This window comes from Euleptes europaea, chromosome 5 (assembly GCF_029931775.1).
Source record: "Euleptes europaea isolate rEulEur1 chromosome 5, rEulEur1.hap1, whole genome shotgun sequence".
In the NCBI taxonomy this organism is placed as follows: Eukaryota; Metazoa; Chordata; class Lepidosauria; order Squamata; family Sphaerodactylidae; genus Euleptes; species Euleptes europaea.
The window spans coordinates 93408353-93428471 of NC_079316.1; the positions used below are offsets into that span (position 1 = coordinate 93408353).

Here is a 20119-nt window from a genome sequence, read left to right on the forward strand (position 1 = left end):
AATATGCCTTTGAATCCATGACTTATGGCTGGGTCCTTAGGTGCAACAATAATTCCCATTTCTTTGGAGGTATTTTTACAATCTGGAAAAAAAGATGAAATAATACCTCCAAAAAAGTGGATGTGAAGTCTTTCTGGTTTGCTTTTCAGAAGAATACTGATCTTTTCAACTTGTGGCAAGCGTTCTTTGAAATAAAAATGTGTTTCTGTCCACATGCCTTATTTGCAAGTGGTACAGTGATATGCCATAAATCCATTACAAAATGATATCAAAGAAATGCCCTGGGAGAAGGTTCCTCGTTTGAAATAAATCACAGCCAGAAAGTAAAGCACGAAGGGGTGTTGGAGTAGGACCAATTAGGGATCCTTGAATGAAAGGCCTGGAGAGAGGCTGGAAAGCCATCTTGTCCTTTGGAAGGATCCTACTAGTTGAAATCAGTGGGTATAGAAGGGTACACTAGCACACACGCTCTGTCCAAAGCACAGAATTAAAGGGAAACAAGTATCTGCAGATAATGAATAGTTCAGTGAAAAACTTTGAAGCCTTCAGTCACTTATTTCAAGCTGTAGTGAAAGGTACAAAAATGCTGGCACCATCTCCCTTCCACCGTTATGTTTATGCGGTTAATGCTTGGAATTAGTTGCAGTGGCGGGTCGGCATTCTGTTAGATTTGTCAACAGCCTTCGACATGGTGCATCATGATCTTTTAGACCACTGCATTGTCGACATTGGGATGCGGGGTTCAGCCCTTCAATGGCTGTGCTCATTTCTCCAGGGTTGGGGACAGAGGGTAGCACTTGGGGAAGAGATCGCAACGGTGCCCTCTGGTGTGTGGGGTTCCGCAAGGGGCGATCCTCTCCCTTCTGTTGCAATAGCTCGCCCCGCTTATCCGGAGTTTTGGGTTGGGGGTGTCATCAGTATGCTGATGGCACCCAACTCTATCTGTTGATGGACAGCTATCCGTACTCCGCCCTGGACACGCTGGCCAGGTGCTTGGAGGCTGTGACTGACTGGTTGAAGAAGGGTCGGCTGAAACTGAATCCTTTGAAGATGGAGGTCCTGTGGCTCAGCCGGGGTGGCGCTGGGATGGGGTGCCAACTCCCGGTTCCTGATGGTGTGCAATTAACACCTTTGCCTGCCGTCAGGAGCCTGGGTGTGACCTTAAATGACTCCCTGTCAATGGAGGTTCAGGTCACAGCCGTGACCCAGACAGCTTTCTTCCTTCTCCGCCGGGCCTGGCAAATGGTGCCTCACCTCTCCTGCCCCAACTTAGCCACAGTGATCCATGTGATGGACACCTCCAGGCTAGATTACTGCAACTCGCTCTCTGTGGGACTGCCCTTGAGACTGACCTGGAAACTCCAGCTGGTTCAGAAAACTGCAGCGAGGCTCCTTACTGGGACCCTGCTGCAAGCGCATATTCAGCCAGTGCTCTGCCAACTGCACTGGCTCCAACTGGAACACTGGATCAGATTCAAGGTGCTGGAAAGCCTTACATGATCTGGGACTTTCATATCTGTGGGATAGCCTCTCCTGGTATGCCCCTAGGGTTGTCAACCTCCCCTCCAGGTGGTCTAGCACAACTAAGAACACCTTATGCTGAATAAGGAAATGACAGAACAACCAGCAAAAAGGTCAAAATCAAATGACTATTTGAACTACAAATTTAAACGACAGTCTTAAGTATCTATCCACAAAAAACACCAAGTGTAACAACTGCAAGCACGAAATACAAAGTATACAATATAACACAAATAAACGTGAAAAAGGTACAAGGATATATACAATATGAAACAAACAGGCAACTAGAAGTCAAAAAATAAAGCTGACTGTGAATCCAATAGCTTGGTAATCAGCAATTTCTGTAGCCTGGGCGAGGGCTGCGTTGAATCATGTCTTCTTCCCCAACAAGGTGTTGCAGTAAAACGGGTTCGCGGGGGAGAGGGAGACCCAAGATCGTTATCAAGAAAACAGTTTATTTATTTGCAGCTGGACCGAGATTCCCTAACGGGCCAAAATCTCTGAGTCCCGATTGTACTGAGGCAGAGACATTTATCCAAATTCAAGTTATGACGGCATATCAACATTCTGTACATATCTGGTTGTATTACAGACAAAGAGGCGGCGCAGTATAGTTCATTTCTATCCAGTTTCTCCTATCATTGTTTATCGTTCACTCTGACACTCCATGACTCTTAGCCCAGTTACCCAGTGCACAGAGCAGGCTTGTAGCTAGGCAGAAATTCCTTCCCTGGCAGTCTGGAAGCCAATTATTACCGGGAGATCTCTGGGGTACTGTCACAAAGGCAACCAACCAGGGTCGGTAGGCACAAGGAGTCAGGGCAAAAATGCAAGGAAGTAGGGAACGTTTTTGCCACTAGGGCTTCATCAGCCTGAAATTGAAATATTTGTCTCAAAAAAGCGTTGTTTTTTCCCCCCAAAAGCTGGTTTTTTCAAAAGGAATACTTTCTGTCTCTCATTCAATCAGTGCCGCAGCGTCAAATCAGTACATAGGGCGTGATCGTACTGATTTCATTATTGTTGAATGATAGAAAAGGATTTTCATAGTATAGGATTATAATTTCTATACTAATTTGGGCATTATTTGGTCATAGTACTGCTTTGTTTCTCCTAACCTCCAGGTACTAGCTGGAGACCTCCTGCTATAACAACTGATCTCCAGCTGATAGAGATCAGTTCTCCAGGAGAAAATGGTCGCTTTGGCAATTGGACTCTATGGCATTGAAGTCCCTCCCCAAACCCCGCCCTCCTCAGTCTCTGCCCCAAAAATCTCCTGCCGGTGGAGAAGAGGGACCTATTTCCATAAGGTACAGCATTTACGCAATGCTCAGGGTGTTTCATATTCATTGGTGTAACATTAGGTTTGTATGGTATGTTTGTTGGTGGGGGGAGGTAGTTGCGTAGAGTGATGGTGTATCTGAAAAGTCAAGGGAAAGAAATGGGAAAGGTTTTTCCTTATCAGTCTCAGAGAATCCTTTCATTATTTTATTATTAATCTTAATTTTGTATAGAATAAATATTGTCTTGGGTTTCATTAAAGCAGCCTCACTAATTTATCATCACAGCATAAGTGTAATGGCAAAAGGAAAGGAGTGGGGGGAGACTACTTACTTACCCTCAAAGACAGTTTTGCACTCTGCTAGATTCCTGTTTGAATGTAATTTTAAGTTATTTGGGCCTTTTGGGTTAAAATATCTGGTGGCAGCACTGCGGGACACAAAAGGGCAATCAATAGGGTTGCCAACCTCCAGGTAGTAGCTGGAGATCTCCTGCTATTACAACTGATTTCCAGCCGATAGAGATCAGTTCACTTGGAGAAAATGGCCGCTTTGGCAATTGGACTCTGTGGCATTGAAGTCCCTCCCCTCCCCAAACCCCACCCTCCTCAGTTTCCGCCCAAAAAACCTCCCGCCGATGGCGAAGAGGGATCTGGCAGCCCTGACAATCAAACAGTATATTGGGTTGTTCAGGTAGATGGAAGGAGAAAGGCCCATATTGCTGAGGAACGGTGGTAGTGTGAAGAACTGAAAATGGAAATGGGGGTGGGGGGAGAGAAGAAAGCTATCAAGTGTCCCAGTTGGGTTGGATCCCATTTAAAATCTGTTCAAAGAAGTGCAGCTTGCCCTCCCCTCCTTTCCTACTGCAGCTTAAAATATTCCCCCCATGCTGCTCCTGCAGAATGGGGAACCCTCACAGCATTTTAAAATGGCAGCAGTGACTTCGTGGCAGCCACTCAACTTTAGTGGAAGATTTTAACCTTTTTTACATCTTCGATAGCATAACACAAATTATTCATTGCACTGATTAGGTCTTTAAAAAGACAATACCACTTTGAGTGTTTTTTTTTTTTTAATGCTTCAGTTGATTTTTTAAAAATGCCGAGTATCTTCAGAATAATTCTTTGTTGGAAGAAAAAATGTTGAAGGGGGGCGTGGGCAAAGGAGACCAATTGGCTTTGTTATCTTCTATTTGTTTGACTAGATGTGTCTGCTATGGACCTCACGCTGATGTGATGCAACCGCTGTTTGCTTTTGAGACACAGAGTGAATCTTTAAAAAGAAAATCGTTTTGGCTTTTTCCGCAAGCGCCTTGCGTGTGTTGTTGTCATGCCCCGGTGCAATCAGAGGTCAGTGCCTGGGCTGAAGTCTTTTGATGAAATAGCCGCTGCTGTGATACAGGTCATGTTGCAAAATTTGCTCATGGACCTACACTGGGTCTGTCACAGACCAGTTCTAACACTTAAACAGCATTGATTTGTGCAATCCTTGCTCTTGTAATGTAACTGAGGGGAGGCGTAATCTGAAAGTTCCTGAGGCCAAATACAGCAGCTAGGGCGGACAGCAGGTACAGAGTACAGGGGCCATTAACTCCAATTTGAAAATATGATGCTGTTTTTTGCTGTTTAATTTGCTAACTTTTATCTAGGTCCTTGGCAACTGTGCTGATTTTGTAGCAGATTTTTCTTCATTCTTGTGTGTTATGTTGTAAACTGCCGTGTATGGAGGAGGAATGTAGTTACTTTAAATAATTAATTGCATCCACATTGCATCCTAAGACTGGTAATGAGAACTGTCTTTGAATGTATGAAGCTGCCTTACACTGAGTCAGATCATTGATCTAGTAAGGTCAGTACTGTTTACGAGGAACAGTAACTTCTCTCCAGGATCTCTGGTAGATCTTTCACATCATCTACTACTCATCCTTTTAACTGGAGATGCTGGGGATTGAACCTGGGACCTTCTGCGTGCAAATCTGATGCTCTACTGCTGGGATGTAGATAAGGGATCAAATAGTACAAAGCTACCTTGTGAAAAACTCAGGATTGCATCAGGCTGTCTGTTGTGCATCAGAATATCTGTTCACGCTGCTGTATCCTTAGGTTCCCAGCATTCATTCCAACCGCATCCTAAGGATGCATAATTTGGTTGTGAACGGGGCTCCATCTTGCAGTTTTGGCACTACTGCATTGAAAGATATCCTATGCAACAAGATTGGTTTCCCTGAATGCTAATCTCCATATGCTAGTTTTGAATGGAGAGCCAGCATGATGTGGTGGTTAAGAGCAGCGAACTCTAATCTGGAGAACCGGGTTTGATTCCCCATTCCTCCACATGAAACCTGCTGCGTGACCTTGGGCCAGTCACAGTTCTCTCAGAACTCTCAGGCCACATGGAGGCAGGCAATGGCAAACCACCTCTGAACGTCTCTTGACTTGAAAACCCTATGGGGTCGCCATAAGTCAGCTGTGGCTTGTTGGCACACACACACAGTTTTGAATGAGAATAAATACATTTGTCCAGCATATATCCCCTGTAGCACTGCATCCTGTTCTGCACACCTGCTAATCCCCACCATTAGCAGTCCAAACTGATTTCATCCTTACCCTTATGTAATACACGTTACAAAAGTTGGGCAATGCTATGTGTGGGAAAGTACCTGCATTTTAAGTTTGCTACACCTTTCGCTAGCCCTATCCTGAATAGCTCAGGCTAGCCTGCTCTCATCAGATCTCAGAAGCTAAGCAGGGTCAGCTTTGTTAAGTATTTGGATGGGAGACCTCTAAGGAATACCAAGGTCATGATGTGGAGGCAGGCAATGGCAAACTGCCTCTTAACATCTCTTACATTGAAAACCCCACCAGGGATCGCCATAAGTCAGATGTGACTTGATGGCAAAAAACAAAAACACCATTCTCTAAATGAAGGGTGCGTTTACTGACAACCCTATTATGTTATAAACCAAGAGTAGGAATGTGTTGCAGTTGATGTTATTCGGTCAGTCTGATCTCTGCCCTCTAGTTCTATTTATGAAAATATTTAAAAACTCTGGGCTGATCAGAAGATAACACCATGCCTACATCTGGTGAAGCTAGGTTGGTCTGCTCCTTATTGCTTTTTTTGGGGATACCAATTTTTTAATGAAGCTGGTGGGAAACATTTTGTCCACATCAGTCAGGACTGTAAATATTAGATTTTGTCCTCTTCCATGTCACAGTTGTACACTAAATTGTTCAAAAAACATAACCACTCTGTAAACAGGATTGCAGGCAGTGTTTTGCAACCATGTAGCCAATCATGACATTTGTTGTCTATGCTGGATGTTACATCATCCCTCTTTCAGACTGTGCACATTTTAACTCTACTTTTACATACTAAACTCATTCAGTTTCTCCATACTTGCTTTATTGATCAGATTTAGCTGTATTGTAAAGTGAAATAAGAATAGCTTTCAGCTCAGATCACTGAGGAAAAAGGTAAGGGATTTGAAGGAACATACTCACAAGCCCTGTTCCCTTGAGTCCCAGAAGACTGAACAATCACCCTTCCATTGGGTCTTACTTCTGAGAGCACATCTGCTTTAGGATTTCTCCCTGAGTTTTTGCAAATTAAAAATTAAATATATCCTATATAAGGTTGCCAACCTCCAGGTACTAGCTGGAGATCTCCGGCTATTACAACTGATCTACAGCCGATAGAGATCAGTTCACCTGAAGAAAATGGCCACTTTGGCAATTGGACTCTATGGCACTGAAGTCCCTCCTCTCCCCAAACCCTGCCCTCCTCAGGCTTTGCCCCCAAAACCACCTGCTGGTGGCAAAGAGGGACCCGGCAACCCTAATCCTGTAGTACCTACTGCCTAGGAATTAAGCAGCTAAAAGTTTTTATAATTCTTTCACTGCTTTTTATTTTAAAATGGGGGGAGCGCACTTAGGTCTACTACACCTGTGTGATAATCAAGCATTTTTAAAAAAAAATATTATCATTTCATCAATATACATTGTGCTTTACATGATAAGACCACATATCATCGATAGGTTGGAAGGTAGAGTCTGAAGAGACAGATTTGTGTAATGATGCTGGTTCCACAGCTCTTTATGAAAGGAATAAAGTTTATTTGTAACCTATTGTCATTTCCAGACATCAGTTTCCTACAGGGACTGCTGTAGGACTGTAGTTCTAAACCTGAAGCACTGGCAAAATAACCAAAGAAAAACGTTCTCAACAGTGTGTGGCCTTTGTGAACTGACTGCTGTTTTCGATAGAAGCAATGCTAACTTTGCTAATCTCCGAGCAGCTGGTAGGGAGAGTTTAAACATGAAGTTGACAAAGTCATGGTGTTCCTTCAACATGCTTTCGGTGAAAGTGAATCAGCATGCCTAATAAACAACAACAACAATAACCACAATAGTGGATATTTGGAAGATGGACCGTCTTTCCCAACACTGCCTTGCTGGATCAGATCAAAGGCCCATTTGGTCCACCTAGGATTGCCAGGTCCCTCTTCACCACCGACGGGATGTTTTGGGGGTAGGGACTGAGGAGGGTGGGGTTTGGGGAGGGGAGGGACTTCAATGCCATTGAGTCCTATTTCCAAAGTGGCCATTTTCTTCAGGTGAACTGATCTCTCGGCTGGAGATCAGTTGTAATAGCAGGAGATCTCCTGCCACCACCTGAAGGTTAGCAATTCTAGGTCCACCATCTTGTTGCCCATAGCAGTTAACCAGATGTTCCAGAAGGCATAGGGCTTAGAGACCACAGCCTTCCTCTGCAGTTTTCCCATTCCCAGAAATTGGTATTTTGAGGCATATTGCCTCAGAACATTGGGGTTTCGTTTACCCAACATGGCTGATAGTCACTGATGGACTTACCCTTCATGAATTTGTCTAATCTCTTTCATAGCTACCCATGCCAGTAGCCATCACCACATCCAGCGGCAGAGAATTCTGTATTAGCTATGCACTGCACAAAGAAGGATGTCATGCGTCCTGAACCTACTGCCCATCAACAGTGATCCAACTCTTGGTGTCCAGGCTCATCTAATACCTTTCTGAACATTATTGGGTTCTTGGGGACTGATTACCTCTTCTTTATTGTCTATGTGGTATTTTAATCTGGATGGACTGTCCAAAATTATGATAGATAAGCATCTTTAAATCCAGTCTGGCAAAAAGCAGGAGATAAATATTTTAAATAAATACCACGTTGACCCCTTGCTGCCTTAGACTAATCTTGTACATTTACCACACTGGCTCTTCCTTCTCTGGGAATTTTGTCCCCCCCCACAATTTTCCTAAGTGCACCTTGTACATATCATTCATTTTCTTCAAAAGGTCTGTGAAGTAGCCAGATTTATCAGAGAAATTAACAGGTGAAATGAAGTTTTCTAGGTGAATGGTCACAATAGCACATGTCCCCCACAAATGTTTAAAATAAAACTAGTTGAAACAGAGAAAGGGTAGGACAGGAGAAGGAGAGACTTCCATAACAGAAAGAATGACATCAAGATATAAGTTTGCATAAGAGAAAACTATCAGGGATAGTACTGAACAGGAAAGGGGGCAATGTAAGAAAAACTGTATGGCCTGGTGTAAGTCCTTTCATCGTTTTGTATAGCATATCACAGATAAAGCATCAGTGGAGACATACATTATTTATTATTTGCTTCAGCAATTAGTCAAACAGCATCAGCTCATACAATTTCATGTATACATTTGAGGAGAAATGCCCTGCACCCTAGAATCCACCCTGATGTTTTATTTTACGCTCTGCACATGCTCCAGAGGCTGCAATATCCATAAAAGACCAACTAAAGGAAAAACTACAAGTCCCGTAAATGGGCGAATGAACTACCCAGCAACATTTATTTCCCAACGTTGTCCTGAAAACTACAAATCCCAGAGAGCTGTGCAGCCGTAAATGGTGTTCGTCGTTTTATTCCTCCAATAAAACGTGACAAATCCAGGGGGTGTGATCCAGGAGGCTTGCATGATACCTCGGCGTATAAAGCCAGCTGCAGGGAAGCGTCAACCTCACTGCAGCTAGCGGTGTTCGGATAATTACTTTCAAGGGTTAAGAAGGTCTCCAGGACTGCCACGTCTTGCTCATTAGAAAGAGGGAAGGTGCCTGGTTAGACTTAAACAAATGGATGCAATTTTGAGCTGCAGACCTGAAGACATGGAAGATTATTACAGTTTGCTAGGATGTGATGAATTATCTACAGTAAGAGCAGGCTGAACGTTGATTTCCCCCCTTTTGTCTGTGATAGCTTGGCATGCGAAACTGGAGGGTGTACTTTTTCCTTCTTCCATAATTTTTCACGAGATCGCTCTTTTATATTATTTCAGCAGTTGGTTTTTTACCTGTTCCGCTTCTAGATGCTGACCGACATGATTCCTCCTGAACAAAATGAATTGTTTGTGCCACTTTGCTTGGGTAGCATAACTATTTGTACCGGCCTGAGTAGATATATAAGGTCAATGTGAAGTTACTAGATTTTTGTACTGCTGTTTCTCCAAGGAGCTGAAGGTGGTATATGTGATTCTCTCTGCCTGTGTTTTTGTCCTACCTATCCTGTTAGGTAGGTTAGGCTGAGAGAGAGAATGACTGACTCAGCATCACCCAGTGAATTTCCTGACTGAGTGGGGATGTGAACTGGGTTCTTGGCTGGACATTTGCTCTAACATTAGACATAGTAATGTGTACGTTACTGTAACATACACAATCATCATCTGTGAGTGTTGACAGTCATGTGAATGTTGATGATTAATGTTGTGAATGTCTGAAAACTCATTGATACACCAGTGAAAACTGTCAGTTGCTTGTGTATATTAGCATTCTGTGATGTATTTCTGCCAAGTAGGAACATACTCTCAGTCACGATGGTTGATGTTCACAGATTTCATCAGGAGTTGGCAACATTCACCAGATTCCAGACCACAAATTTTAAAATGCAGAGGTATAGTCTGTAAGTTTTTTTTGGGATACCTTTTCCAGTACTTCAGGATTTTTCTCAAACATTCACAAGAACATAACACTATCTAAAAATACTTTTTGTTGCCATTAGTTGGTGATCAACATACTAGTTTGCTGAATTTTTATTTTCTATTGCAGCAAAGGTACATAATGTAGGATAAAAGTGATCTGAACAGCTCTTGAATAATTTGAGTTGCCCTGAATTAGATCAATGGTCCTATTAATATCTGAAAGCTAATTGAAAATCATAGTAGCAATGCAGATGCTATATTCAAAAGAAAGACCTTTATCAGAAAATGTCAATCTTGGTGTTCATGAGATTTCATTATCATCCTTGATGACCAAGAAGCAGGTATAGCCTTACTAGTGGATTTTAGGGTGATTTGGGGATTTTCCTGCTGTCATAATTCACATTGCTGTACAGCCAGAGTTCTTCCTTCTGTAGATGTAATGGAAAGTGAGCTAGTTTTGTGGATCAACTCTGACCCAGCGGGTTGTGTTTTAGCACACACCAAAGCCTATCTAATAAAGCGGAGAACACCATCTGGCTTCTGCAGTCTGGAAAATGTCTTTAAATATTTGCTGATACGATTTCAAGTAAGGGCTGCTGGCCGAGAAGAGTCAGTTTGGTTTAATTTTTGTTCTGGGGGTAATGGAGATGCTGCATCTGATGAACTAGAATTATGTCAGTGCAAAAAGAATCATAGGCTGGCGGTTCTGCTGAAGTCATTGCCAGGAAGGAAATTTTATCCAGTGAGCTGCCTGCTAGCTCTGTAATCTGATCTGTTCCACGAGAGTGATTTACCTAAGGAAGAAAGTTGCTCACATGAAATGTTGAGAACCATGCTCCATAACAGGCGGTCTTGCCATTTTCAGCATTAAAAACGTGAATGCAGCATTCACGTTAGAATTAAAGTAGAAGTAGAATTTATTGAAGAGGTGTGTGGTATAGTGCTGCTACACATGCGGGATTCATGTGTCGAGCTTGCACTGGTAATGATCTGATCCCATGTATCCAGTCCTGGATGGCGTGACGTATACTCTGATGAGAGTGACTGTGACGTTAACTCTGAGGAGGTTCTCTAGAATTAACTTATTTTGGGTTGCAATCGTGAGGTTGTCTTTTGCCATGTACAGAGTGCTCTCACCCCAGCCTGTGGGTATATGCCATAACAGTGCTCCATGCATTCTGCCTACATAGATGCAGAAGAGAAAAACCATGCATAAACTGTCATTTTTTTAAAAAATCATAATGGAAGATTGTGCAAGTGGCTGTTTTGCTGTGGTCTTATATTGGGAAGGTCTGTTGCCAATTTCCTCTATCCAGTACAAACATGTGCAAAGATGACACAGGTGTCCATTTTGCAGTATATGACAACATACACATTTATTATTTATAAGCATAATGATAATGAAGTGGCCCTTTGAAAGCTGCAGGCATTTTCCATAAGAAACCAAGGTGTAACCATGCCACCAACGTATGGCCCTAATATTCAGATCAATGTTGATAGTTTTTATTTATTTATTTATTTTGTCTAGGCTGAACAAATCATTTCTGAGTTTAAAGTCCGAGCACTTGAGTGTCATCCTGACAAGCATCCTGGAAACCCTGAAGCGGGTATGTTTTTTTCTCCCTTTCTCTTCTAAGCATTAAATAGTGATGGCATCAAATACAGCATCCAGCCTTCTCGAATGCCTTGTGCAAAATCAAACTAGCCTTCAGGCCCACCAGATGATTTTGCTATCCTCTGGCGCTGGCTATATTAAGTTAGACATAATGAATTGGGAAAGGAAGTGGGGGTATTTGTCTAACCAATATTTATGGAGTGTACTTCTTTTTTACTGGCAGGTTGAAATACCTTGCTGTGAAAAAATAGCGGCTTGATTTTGTTGCACAGTTGTTCGGAGCATATGTTTGTTATGGTAGTTTACAATATCAAATGCATTGGTTCCTAAATCCGTAATCCAGGATTTCTCCTCCAGATTAGCTATTGCTAGGCAACTCTTTGGAAGAAGAACAAGTTGATATTATGACAGCGTTAAAAAGCTACACTGGTAGTATTCTCTCTCTGTGGTGATCCAGTAAGAAAGTAGTGTCTTGCACATAGTGTGGGAAGCGGTGACTAATCTGTGATGTGTTTTGCAGATAAAAAGCATGTGTGCCACGTGTACAATCTGCATGCCTGCTTTTACACAACACTGGCCCAGTCAAACTGATACTGAAGGGATATCTAGAAGGAACTAGTTTAAAAGTTGGCATGACTAGAACTGGAGTGGGTGAATGAGGCAGATTAGTAAATGTTCTTATGAACTGTTGAGGAAGCGGAGAGATCAGAATCATTTTAACATTCCTGGAGGTATTTAGAGGCCAGTACTTGCATAGATTGGGACTACCGTCCTATGTGTGACTTACCCAGGACTCAGGTCCCAGTGGCATTTGTCTATAGGTTAAAATGGCAAAGATCTGCTTGTAAGGATTAAGTTCATTCCTATGCAAGCTTCCTTGGAAGCTAGGGTTGCCAGGTCCCTCTTTGCTACCGGTGGGAGGTTTTTGGGGCAGAGCCTGAGGAGGGCGGGGTTTGGGGGAGGGGAGGGACTTTAGTGCCATAGAGTCCAATTGCCAAAGCGGCCATTTTCTCCAGGTGAACTGATCTCTATCGGCTGGAGATCAGTTGTAATAGCCAGAGATCTCCAGCTAGTACCTGGAGGTTGAAAGCCCTATTGGGAGCAGGCCCCATGCAATTTACTTATAAGAAAACCTGCATAAATCTGGGTTTCACACTGGTGAAGATCTGTTGGCTTCCATGGTGCCTACAGGTATAGCTTATTAGGGTTTCCTAGCGGGATTACTATACGTTATTCACCAATATATGCTACTGAATCTCAACACTGTTTTCCAAAAGAGGGAAAGAGGATTAGGAGCAGAACAGTAGGTAGGTGCTTAATCTCTTCCATGTCAGCTATTTCTGCAATTTAAATTGTACCATGAGGGTGTCTTGTCCCTGCTGGGTAGGGTCGGGTCAATTTGTAGTGAGGCGACTTCTCTTCTCAAAGCCCTTCCCAATAGGGTTGCCAACTGCCAGGTAGTAGCAGGAGATCTCCTGCTAATTCAACTGATCTCCAGCTGATAGAGATCAGATCACCTGGAGAAAATGGCCGCTTTGGCAATTGAACTCTATGGCATTGAAGTCCCTCCCCTCCCCAAACCCCACCCAACCTCAGGCTCTGCCCCAAAAATCTTCCGCCGGTGACGAAGAGGGATCTGGCAACCCTACTACTTTTAAAAGTTGTTTTTCTCTTTTTTTTAAAAAATGGCTCAGTTACTTACCTTTCATGTGTAATGTGTACTTAGCCTGTAAATATTAAATAAAAAGCAATGACACAATTAGTATCATGTAATTAAGGATGAGTTATGTGTGCTCTCCCCCTGGGAAACATCAGTTGGATGTTTATGGTTCCAGTGTGCGTATATACACTTTGTGTGGTTTGCGTCATTACTGTCCCGCTAAAATACTTGCCAAGAGGGTGGAAAAACCAATCTGTGTGGTGTTTAATTTGAGTTAGTCAATTCCACTTCGCATTTGAGTTCAGCACCTTTCAAAAGGAAAATCTGTTTCAGTAAACAGGAATAAATGAATGATAATAATGAACCTAGAATAGAAAGATGACTCATAGATAAAATAGAAATCTTTGTAACCTTTGCATAGATAGGAACTCCAGGCCACATCCTTGGTAACCACTCTAATGAGAATTTTTGACTGCTCTGGAAAAAGTGAAGCCACTGCAAAGCAATGAGCAGGTTAATAGTTTGATACGTACATAAAATATACAGATTAGATGCTGGTGCGAGCTATTGGAGGTGCACCTAGATCAGTGATGCTCATTCAGTAGTCCTGTGTGACTCTTTGACATGCCACCCGTGTCTCTTCTGAGCACTGCCCCCCAGTGTGGCATCTGTCCTGTGTTTCAGGAATGTGGGCAAGGGCCTTGCCTGGTGGTGCTTGTGGTTGGCAGGGGGTTGCCACCTTGAAGCAGACACCGCAGGGGAAACAGGCAAGCTGCGAGATGCAGGTCTCATTCGATGGTTGGAAGTGATTGTGGCTCTTTAGCTGATGTTAATTGCAAGGTTCTCTGTGATTAGTAGACTGTACCACTGACCTAGATGATGTGAAGATTTCTCTGTGTGGCTGCTCCACTTTCTGTCTCTGACCCATGAACCATCAGGTTGCTCTGGGTTACTGGTGTTTTCTAGTTGTCACGACTGTAAATCCTGAAAACCAGTATAATACTTTTTTCCTATTGTGGCTGCATCTGCAAGTTCAAACATTTGTTTTCCGAAATGGTGAGGCTGGAGAAGGGTTTGGTATGCAAGATGCCGGGTATAGTCATGTGGGCACTGTTTGTGCAAATTATGGAGGGGCAGTTAAGGACCATTGCCCCCCCCCTATTTTTTGTGAAAAGCCCTCTTTCAGAAAAGCCCTTTTTCAGAAAATTGAAGGATGGCAGGAGGTAGGGCTTGTGAATTTCACACAGCTTTCTCCCGTAAGTTTAGCACTGGTGCAGTGGGTCGCTGATTATAGCGTGAGAAGCTGGTGCAGTCTCTTCATCCAGTGATTGGTCACTAATTGTCCCTGTTAAACACTACATTGCAGGTTTTGCAAATAATGAGAGTGTCTCCTTTAAATAGATATAAATCTTCCGGTGATTCGTCTGAACCAGTTCCTTGCAGTGACTCTCTTTAGGTTATTCCATTCCATGGCCTAATTCTCCCATTAAAGGTGGGAAATAAAAATTGTGTTTCAGAACATTTTTGCTGTATTTGATGTTGGTGCTTCCGATTCCCCACATTCAACTCAAGGCAATTTAGACAACATCAACAACCTATCTTTTGTGTCTGTATTGTAGTGGAGAATTTTCAGAAGCTGCAGCATGCCAAGGAGATTCTGAGCAATGAAGACAGCCGAGCTCGTTATGATTATTGGCGGAGAAGCAAAATTGCGATCCCGTTCCAGCAGTGGGAAGCCCTGAATGACTCCATCAAAACGGTTGGTTGGGACTGATGCATTTTTGCTTCATGGGGAAGTGTAGAATACTTAGGCTGGTTTGTGGGAGGGAGATATCACTGGGCGATACGGTTTGGGGAAGGCGAAATTGTGGCAGCATTTAATTCTGGCTCCGATGTAGGGTTGCCAACGTCCAGGTGGGGCCTGAAGAGATCCTGGAAATACAACTGTTCTCCATACTACAGAGATTTGCCCCCATGTAGAAAATGGCTGCTTTGGATGGTGGATTCTTTGCAACTATGACCCCCTGAGGTCCCTCCCCGCCCCAAACCCCGGCGTCCCCAGGCTCTACTGCCACATCTCTAGGAATTTTCCAACTTGGTGTGGGCAACCCTACTCTGATACAGACTTGCCTATGGTCCTGCTACCTCCCTCCTCTATCAAACATTGTTTTGTAGTTCCCCGTGTTGTTGCTACTCCTTTTGTTTTTAGACAAATTTGTGACCCTCTTCAATAATCTGTTGAACAAGAAGCGGGATAAAAATGGCATAATTAAGTATTCTTTAGAAATTCCCTACATAGAGCTAAATGGAGGAGTCAGAGTGGAAAACCTCCTGGCATCAGAAGAGAGGCTCCTTATGTTGATCTTCTGCCTGAAAACATAAAATTCTAGACTTCAGAAAAGTGTCCGAGAGTTCATGTAGTGAATGGCTGAAATGCATGCTGGGATGTCCACCTGCTCATTCACATCTTTGCTATGAACGGAGAGCCAGTGTGGTATAATGGCTAGAGTTTTGGTCAAGAATCTGGGAGAAAGGTTTGAATCCCCATTCTCCCATCGAAACTCACTGGGTGACCTTGGGTAAGTCCAACACTCTCAGCCTAACCTACTACACAGGGTTGTTGTGAGGATAAAATGAAGAACATTGTAAGCCACTTTAAGTCTCCACGGGGCAGGAAAGTGGGGTACAAATGAAGTAAATAAATAAATGAACTCAAAAAGCATCTTTAGGCAAGCCACTGTTCTGTTAACCCCATTTCTCCAGTTTCCTCCCACCCCCAATCAATAATATAGGGGTTATCTATCTTCACATTATGTTTTTATCCCACCCTCCCTCCAAGGAACTTGAGGCAGTGTACAAAATTCTACCCTCCTTTATTTGATCCTCATAGCAATGCTGTAGAGCAAGTCATGCTGAGAGAGGTAAGTGAACTGGCCCAGTATAGTTCATGGCCGAGTGGAGATCATATTAATAAGAAATTGTGTGACAGGCTAATTGTAAGGGTTATTGAGATGTAATACATATGAAATGCTCTTGACTCTCAGGGGCTATAATGCTAAGTACTATTATTTTTCTACTGAATCCACAATCTCCATATTGGGCATCTTAGTTATATCGCTGATCTATTGCTATAGCCTTTCCTAACACTTAGCCTCAGGTGTCTCCCCCTGTATATTAAATCTATTGCCTAACCCAGAATCAGCATTGTGTAGTAGTCAGAGTGTCTGAGTAGGATCTGAGAGACCCACCTTTGAATCCCCACACTGCCTTGGAAGCTACTGGGTAACCCTGGGCAAGTCATAGGGGCTTAACGCACGGCCAATTTGTCTCGCTTTTGTGCCTTAATAGTAGCGAATCTCCGTGGTCCACACGCACGACCGTCCAAGGGCTGCGCATCGGACCCACCTTAGTCGCGAATTAAGGCAAAAAAACCCGGGTTAATCAATCCCTGTTTTCTAGCGATCTTTTCAGTGCTAAACCGCTACTTTTTTTTAATTCCGCTACATTACCGGAACGCCGACGTGCGTGTAATTACTCGGCTAGCTCGCTACTAATGCCCCTTACCGGTCTCCTCCGTCCCGTCCCTTCCCTGCGCGAGCAAGTGTCGCTTCCCGTCCCCCGTCCCGCCCCCTTTCCTGTGCGAGCAATTGCTGCTTCCGGTCTCCCGTCCCGCCTTTTTTTAATTGACAGGTTGAGACGATGGTATACCGGAACGCTGGTGTTCCAAGAAAAAAAAAAGGGGAGAATCGCCCTTTGATTGGATAACCCCTCAGCCAATCCTTGGGTGATGTCACTCCCCTGCTATCCCGCACTGCGAACTATCCCACATTATATGGTTGGTTCAAACGCACGGGGAGCCTCCAGCAGCTACTTGTTTCAGACTTAATGTGGGATAGGCTGGCGTCATGCGTTTGATTATCCAGACTTAAATATTGTGGGATTAAATATTGTGGGATTATTGTGAGATAACAGAGGAGCGAACCAGGAACATTCTGCCCATGCGTTAATGCCCATACACTTTTACAGCCCATTCCTGAGGATTGGGCTGAAAGTGTAGTGGAGGCGGCGTGTCCATGCCGCCAGCGTAAGTGACCTCTTATCATGGAAAAAGAGGCACTTATGCTGGTGGCAGGGGGAGTTCCATGAGTGCCTGCATGCCGTAGAGCTGCACGGTGTTCTTCTGACACCGCAGCCTCTCCAGAACCTAAACCCCGGAAGAGAAACATGGTGCCGGTGTGTGTGGGAGCATTTCCAGGGTGTTCCCAGGGATGGGGCTGACTGTAGTCAGCTTCCTAAGCCCCCACCCCCAGCCTGGGAACGCCCACTCCAGCAACAGTGTTGCTGCGCCAGGTTTTTCTTGGCACAGCATCACTGTTTTCAGTGGGGCTTTTCTTCCCATTTTTTATTTTTTGTTTTGTTTTAAAGACCTTTTTTTAGCCTTGCAGTGGCCAGGAAACTTCTTTAGAGGCACTATGGCAGCGCCTCGGTCACACCGTCCCTGGCTGCTGCCAGGCTCAGGAATGGGCTGTTTAGCCTACTTCACAGGGTTGTTGTTGTGAGGATAAAATGGAGGGGGGACAGTGATGTTGTACAACGCTTTGGGTCCCCATTGAGGAGAAAAGTAGAGTATAAATAAAAATAATAAATAAAACATTGGTATTCGAGTGGCTGGCAGAAATATCCCCATTCTGCTCCATGTATTTTCTCTCTCTAGCACCCTTCTTCATCGCATCTCCTCAACAGCTTTAAGGGACACTCAGAAGTGACACCAATTGCTCCTCCCCTTATACATCTGGTTTATTGCTCCTTCCTAGTGACATCCATGTTCTTAAATTCCTTGACATGTCATTTTCTGCTTTTGTTGCTGCTGCTGGTTTTGGCAACCAAGCAAAGCTGTGATTTAATAGAAACCACATGGCACACAATCCATCCAATTAAATGTCACTTTTTTTGGTCTAGTCAATGCACTGGGCTGTCAAAGGCAAAAAAGAGCCAATGATAGAAGCTCCAGATTTAAATCTCAACCACAAGAAGACAAATGAGTGTCTCCAGGAGGTGGAAAATAACAATGGTGGATTATTAGAAGACCGAAGCGGGCCAGAAGATTTTGATCCCTCTGGTGGAAAGCTGCTGTCACCAAAAAGCCCCGATTTTCCAGGTGAGCTATACCAGGTATTTCAGTGTCTACAAAAAACAGTAGCTGAAGTTAATGACTGAAAATGGTCCCAGATCAGCACAATATGGACCCCTACAAGTCCAACACTTGTAGGAGCCCCGTGGCACAGAGTGTTAAGCTGCAGTACTGCAGTCAAAAGCTCTGCTCACGACCTGAGTTTGCTCCCGACGGAAGTCAGTTTCAGGTAGCTGGCTCAAGGTTGACTCAGCCTTCCATCCTTCCGAGGTTGGTGAAATTAGTACCCAGCTTGCTGGGGGTAAAGGGAAGATGACTGGGGAAGGCACTGGCAAACCACCCCGCAAACAAAGTCTGCCTTGGAAACGTCGGGATGTGACGTCACCCCATGGGTCAGGAATGACCCGCTGCTTGCACAGGGGACCTTTACCTTTTACAAGTCTCTTAGGACATGTCCTTGCTGGGGATGGGGTTGCATGAGCATCAGGCACGCTTATTAGTCTGCCTGATTCCTGCAAGCGATCCAGTGTTTGTGTCCAGTCTTACCTGGATTCCTTTATCCATCCCAGGTAGCAAACCCCAAGAAAATGTAGAAATGTACAGATGGTATGGTCCATCTGGGGCATGAAGCAGTGCTATTTTGCAAGGCACCCGGGCACCTGCTTTTCCCAGAACTATTTATTGTACTTCATATTTCTCAGAAGGAACTGTTTTACATGCCCGTGATTGTCTCTTGACAAACGAGAGATCAAGTGATGATCTGCATGTGTGGATGAGGGCCATCACAGGTCAAGTGTCAGTGGGAGGAACTTCCCTATTCTTTTTGATACAGGGCTTTTTCAGTGTAGGTGGTACACTTATTCAGCCGAGAATCAAGTTATTTACTCCTGTGTCTGAATTGGCCACTGGGTACAGAATAGAATATTCTGGAAACTCCCTTGTTCTCTTCTCACAAAAAGTTGTGTGAAGAGATGAGAATTTGGTGATGAGATTTGTTCATTAAACCTTAGAGAAAATCAGTTTCTATCTTGAATGTGTCAGACCACTGATTTAGTCTTAATATTTGTTATGCGTTGGGCGTATCCAGGACCGGTGACTGCTGCTGTGTGAAAGTACACAGAACGGATAGCCCTGTTTCTACTGCTCATGTTACTCTGATCCGTTGACTGTTGCTGACCCTCTTTCTGAAGGGGTTGGATGCCTGTTGGATTGGTGATGATACAAGGGTGGGGTCATTAATAAAATTAAAGCCCTTTAACGGGAAGCCACACACAATTTCTCATTGATTCAGTTTCTGTTGTCCCTCTCTTCATTGTCTTTGCTATAGGATTCTCGGATCCAAATGGCTGGCACTTGCGTTTTCGTTGGTCTGGTGACACCCCATCTGAACTTCTGCGGAAGTTCAGGAACTATGAAATATGAAGCAGAAGACCAAATATATGTGGAAGAACCTTGTATTAACGAATTCAGTATTTTTTGTGTGTGCATTTGGTTGATAAAGAATTGCCTGTTGCGTCTGTGTATCTATGGGTGTTGTTTAACGATGTGGCTGTGTAACATTGTTGTAAGTATTTCCCATACAAAAATGCTGAGTTTTTGAATGGTGGGCAGGCATTATTATTATTATTATTATAAGTAATATATCAGTTGCAGCTAGTCTCTTTTCCCAGAGTTCCTTCTTAATGTATATGTGATTATTGGACAGTTGTGAAAAACACCTGTGGCCTTTATCTGTTATGGCTTTCCACTTTTATTTCCTGTTGTCTGTCTGACCTTCAGTCCTCCATCTTGAAAACTCTGCCACATATACATACACAATCCTAGGCAGAGTTGCTCCATCCCATAAAAATCAGTGGGCTTAGATTGGAGTAACTCTGCATTGGGCTTCATTGACAGATGTCTCCTGTTGTCTGAAATTACTCCTTATAT

General features: G+C 43.7%; 1 protein-coding gene across 1 annotated transcript; it reads left to right on the forward strand.

The window, feature by feature from the left end:
- The first annotated feature begins 8881 nt into the window (after positions 1 to 8881).
- On the forward strand, positions 8882 to 19696 carry DNAJC12 (DnaJ heat shock protein family (Hsp40) member C12). The gene is made up of 5 exons (XM_056850202.1): positions 8882 to 9020; positions 11313 to 11391; positions 14679 to 14818; positions 18019 to 18217; positions 19518 to 19696. The coding sequence occupies exons 1-5, from the start codon at positions 8943 to 8945 to the stop codon at positions 19610 to 19612; spliced, it is 591 nt and encodes a 196-aa protein (XP_056706180.1). The 5' UTR covers positions 8882 to 8942; the 3' UTR covers positions 19613 to 19696.
- The last annotated feature ends 423 nt before the right edge of the window (positions 19697 to 20119 follow it).

Excerpts from the sequence above, each read along its gene's own strand:
- DNAJC12 (XM_056850202.1), top strand. The coding sequence starts at position 8,943 with ATGGATGCAATTTTGAGCTGCAGACCTGAAGACATGGAAGATTATTAC. Across the intron at positions 9,021-11,312 it reads GATGTGATGAATTATCTACA|GCTGAACAAATCATTTCTGA; the intron begins GTAAGAGCAGGC and ends TATTTTGTCTAG. Across the intron at positions 18,218-19,517 it reads AAAAAGCCCCGATTTTCCAG|GATTCTCGGATCCAAATGGC; the intron begins GTGAGCTATACC and ends TCTTTGCTATAG.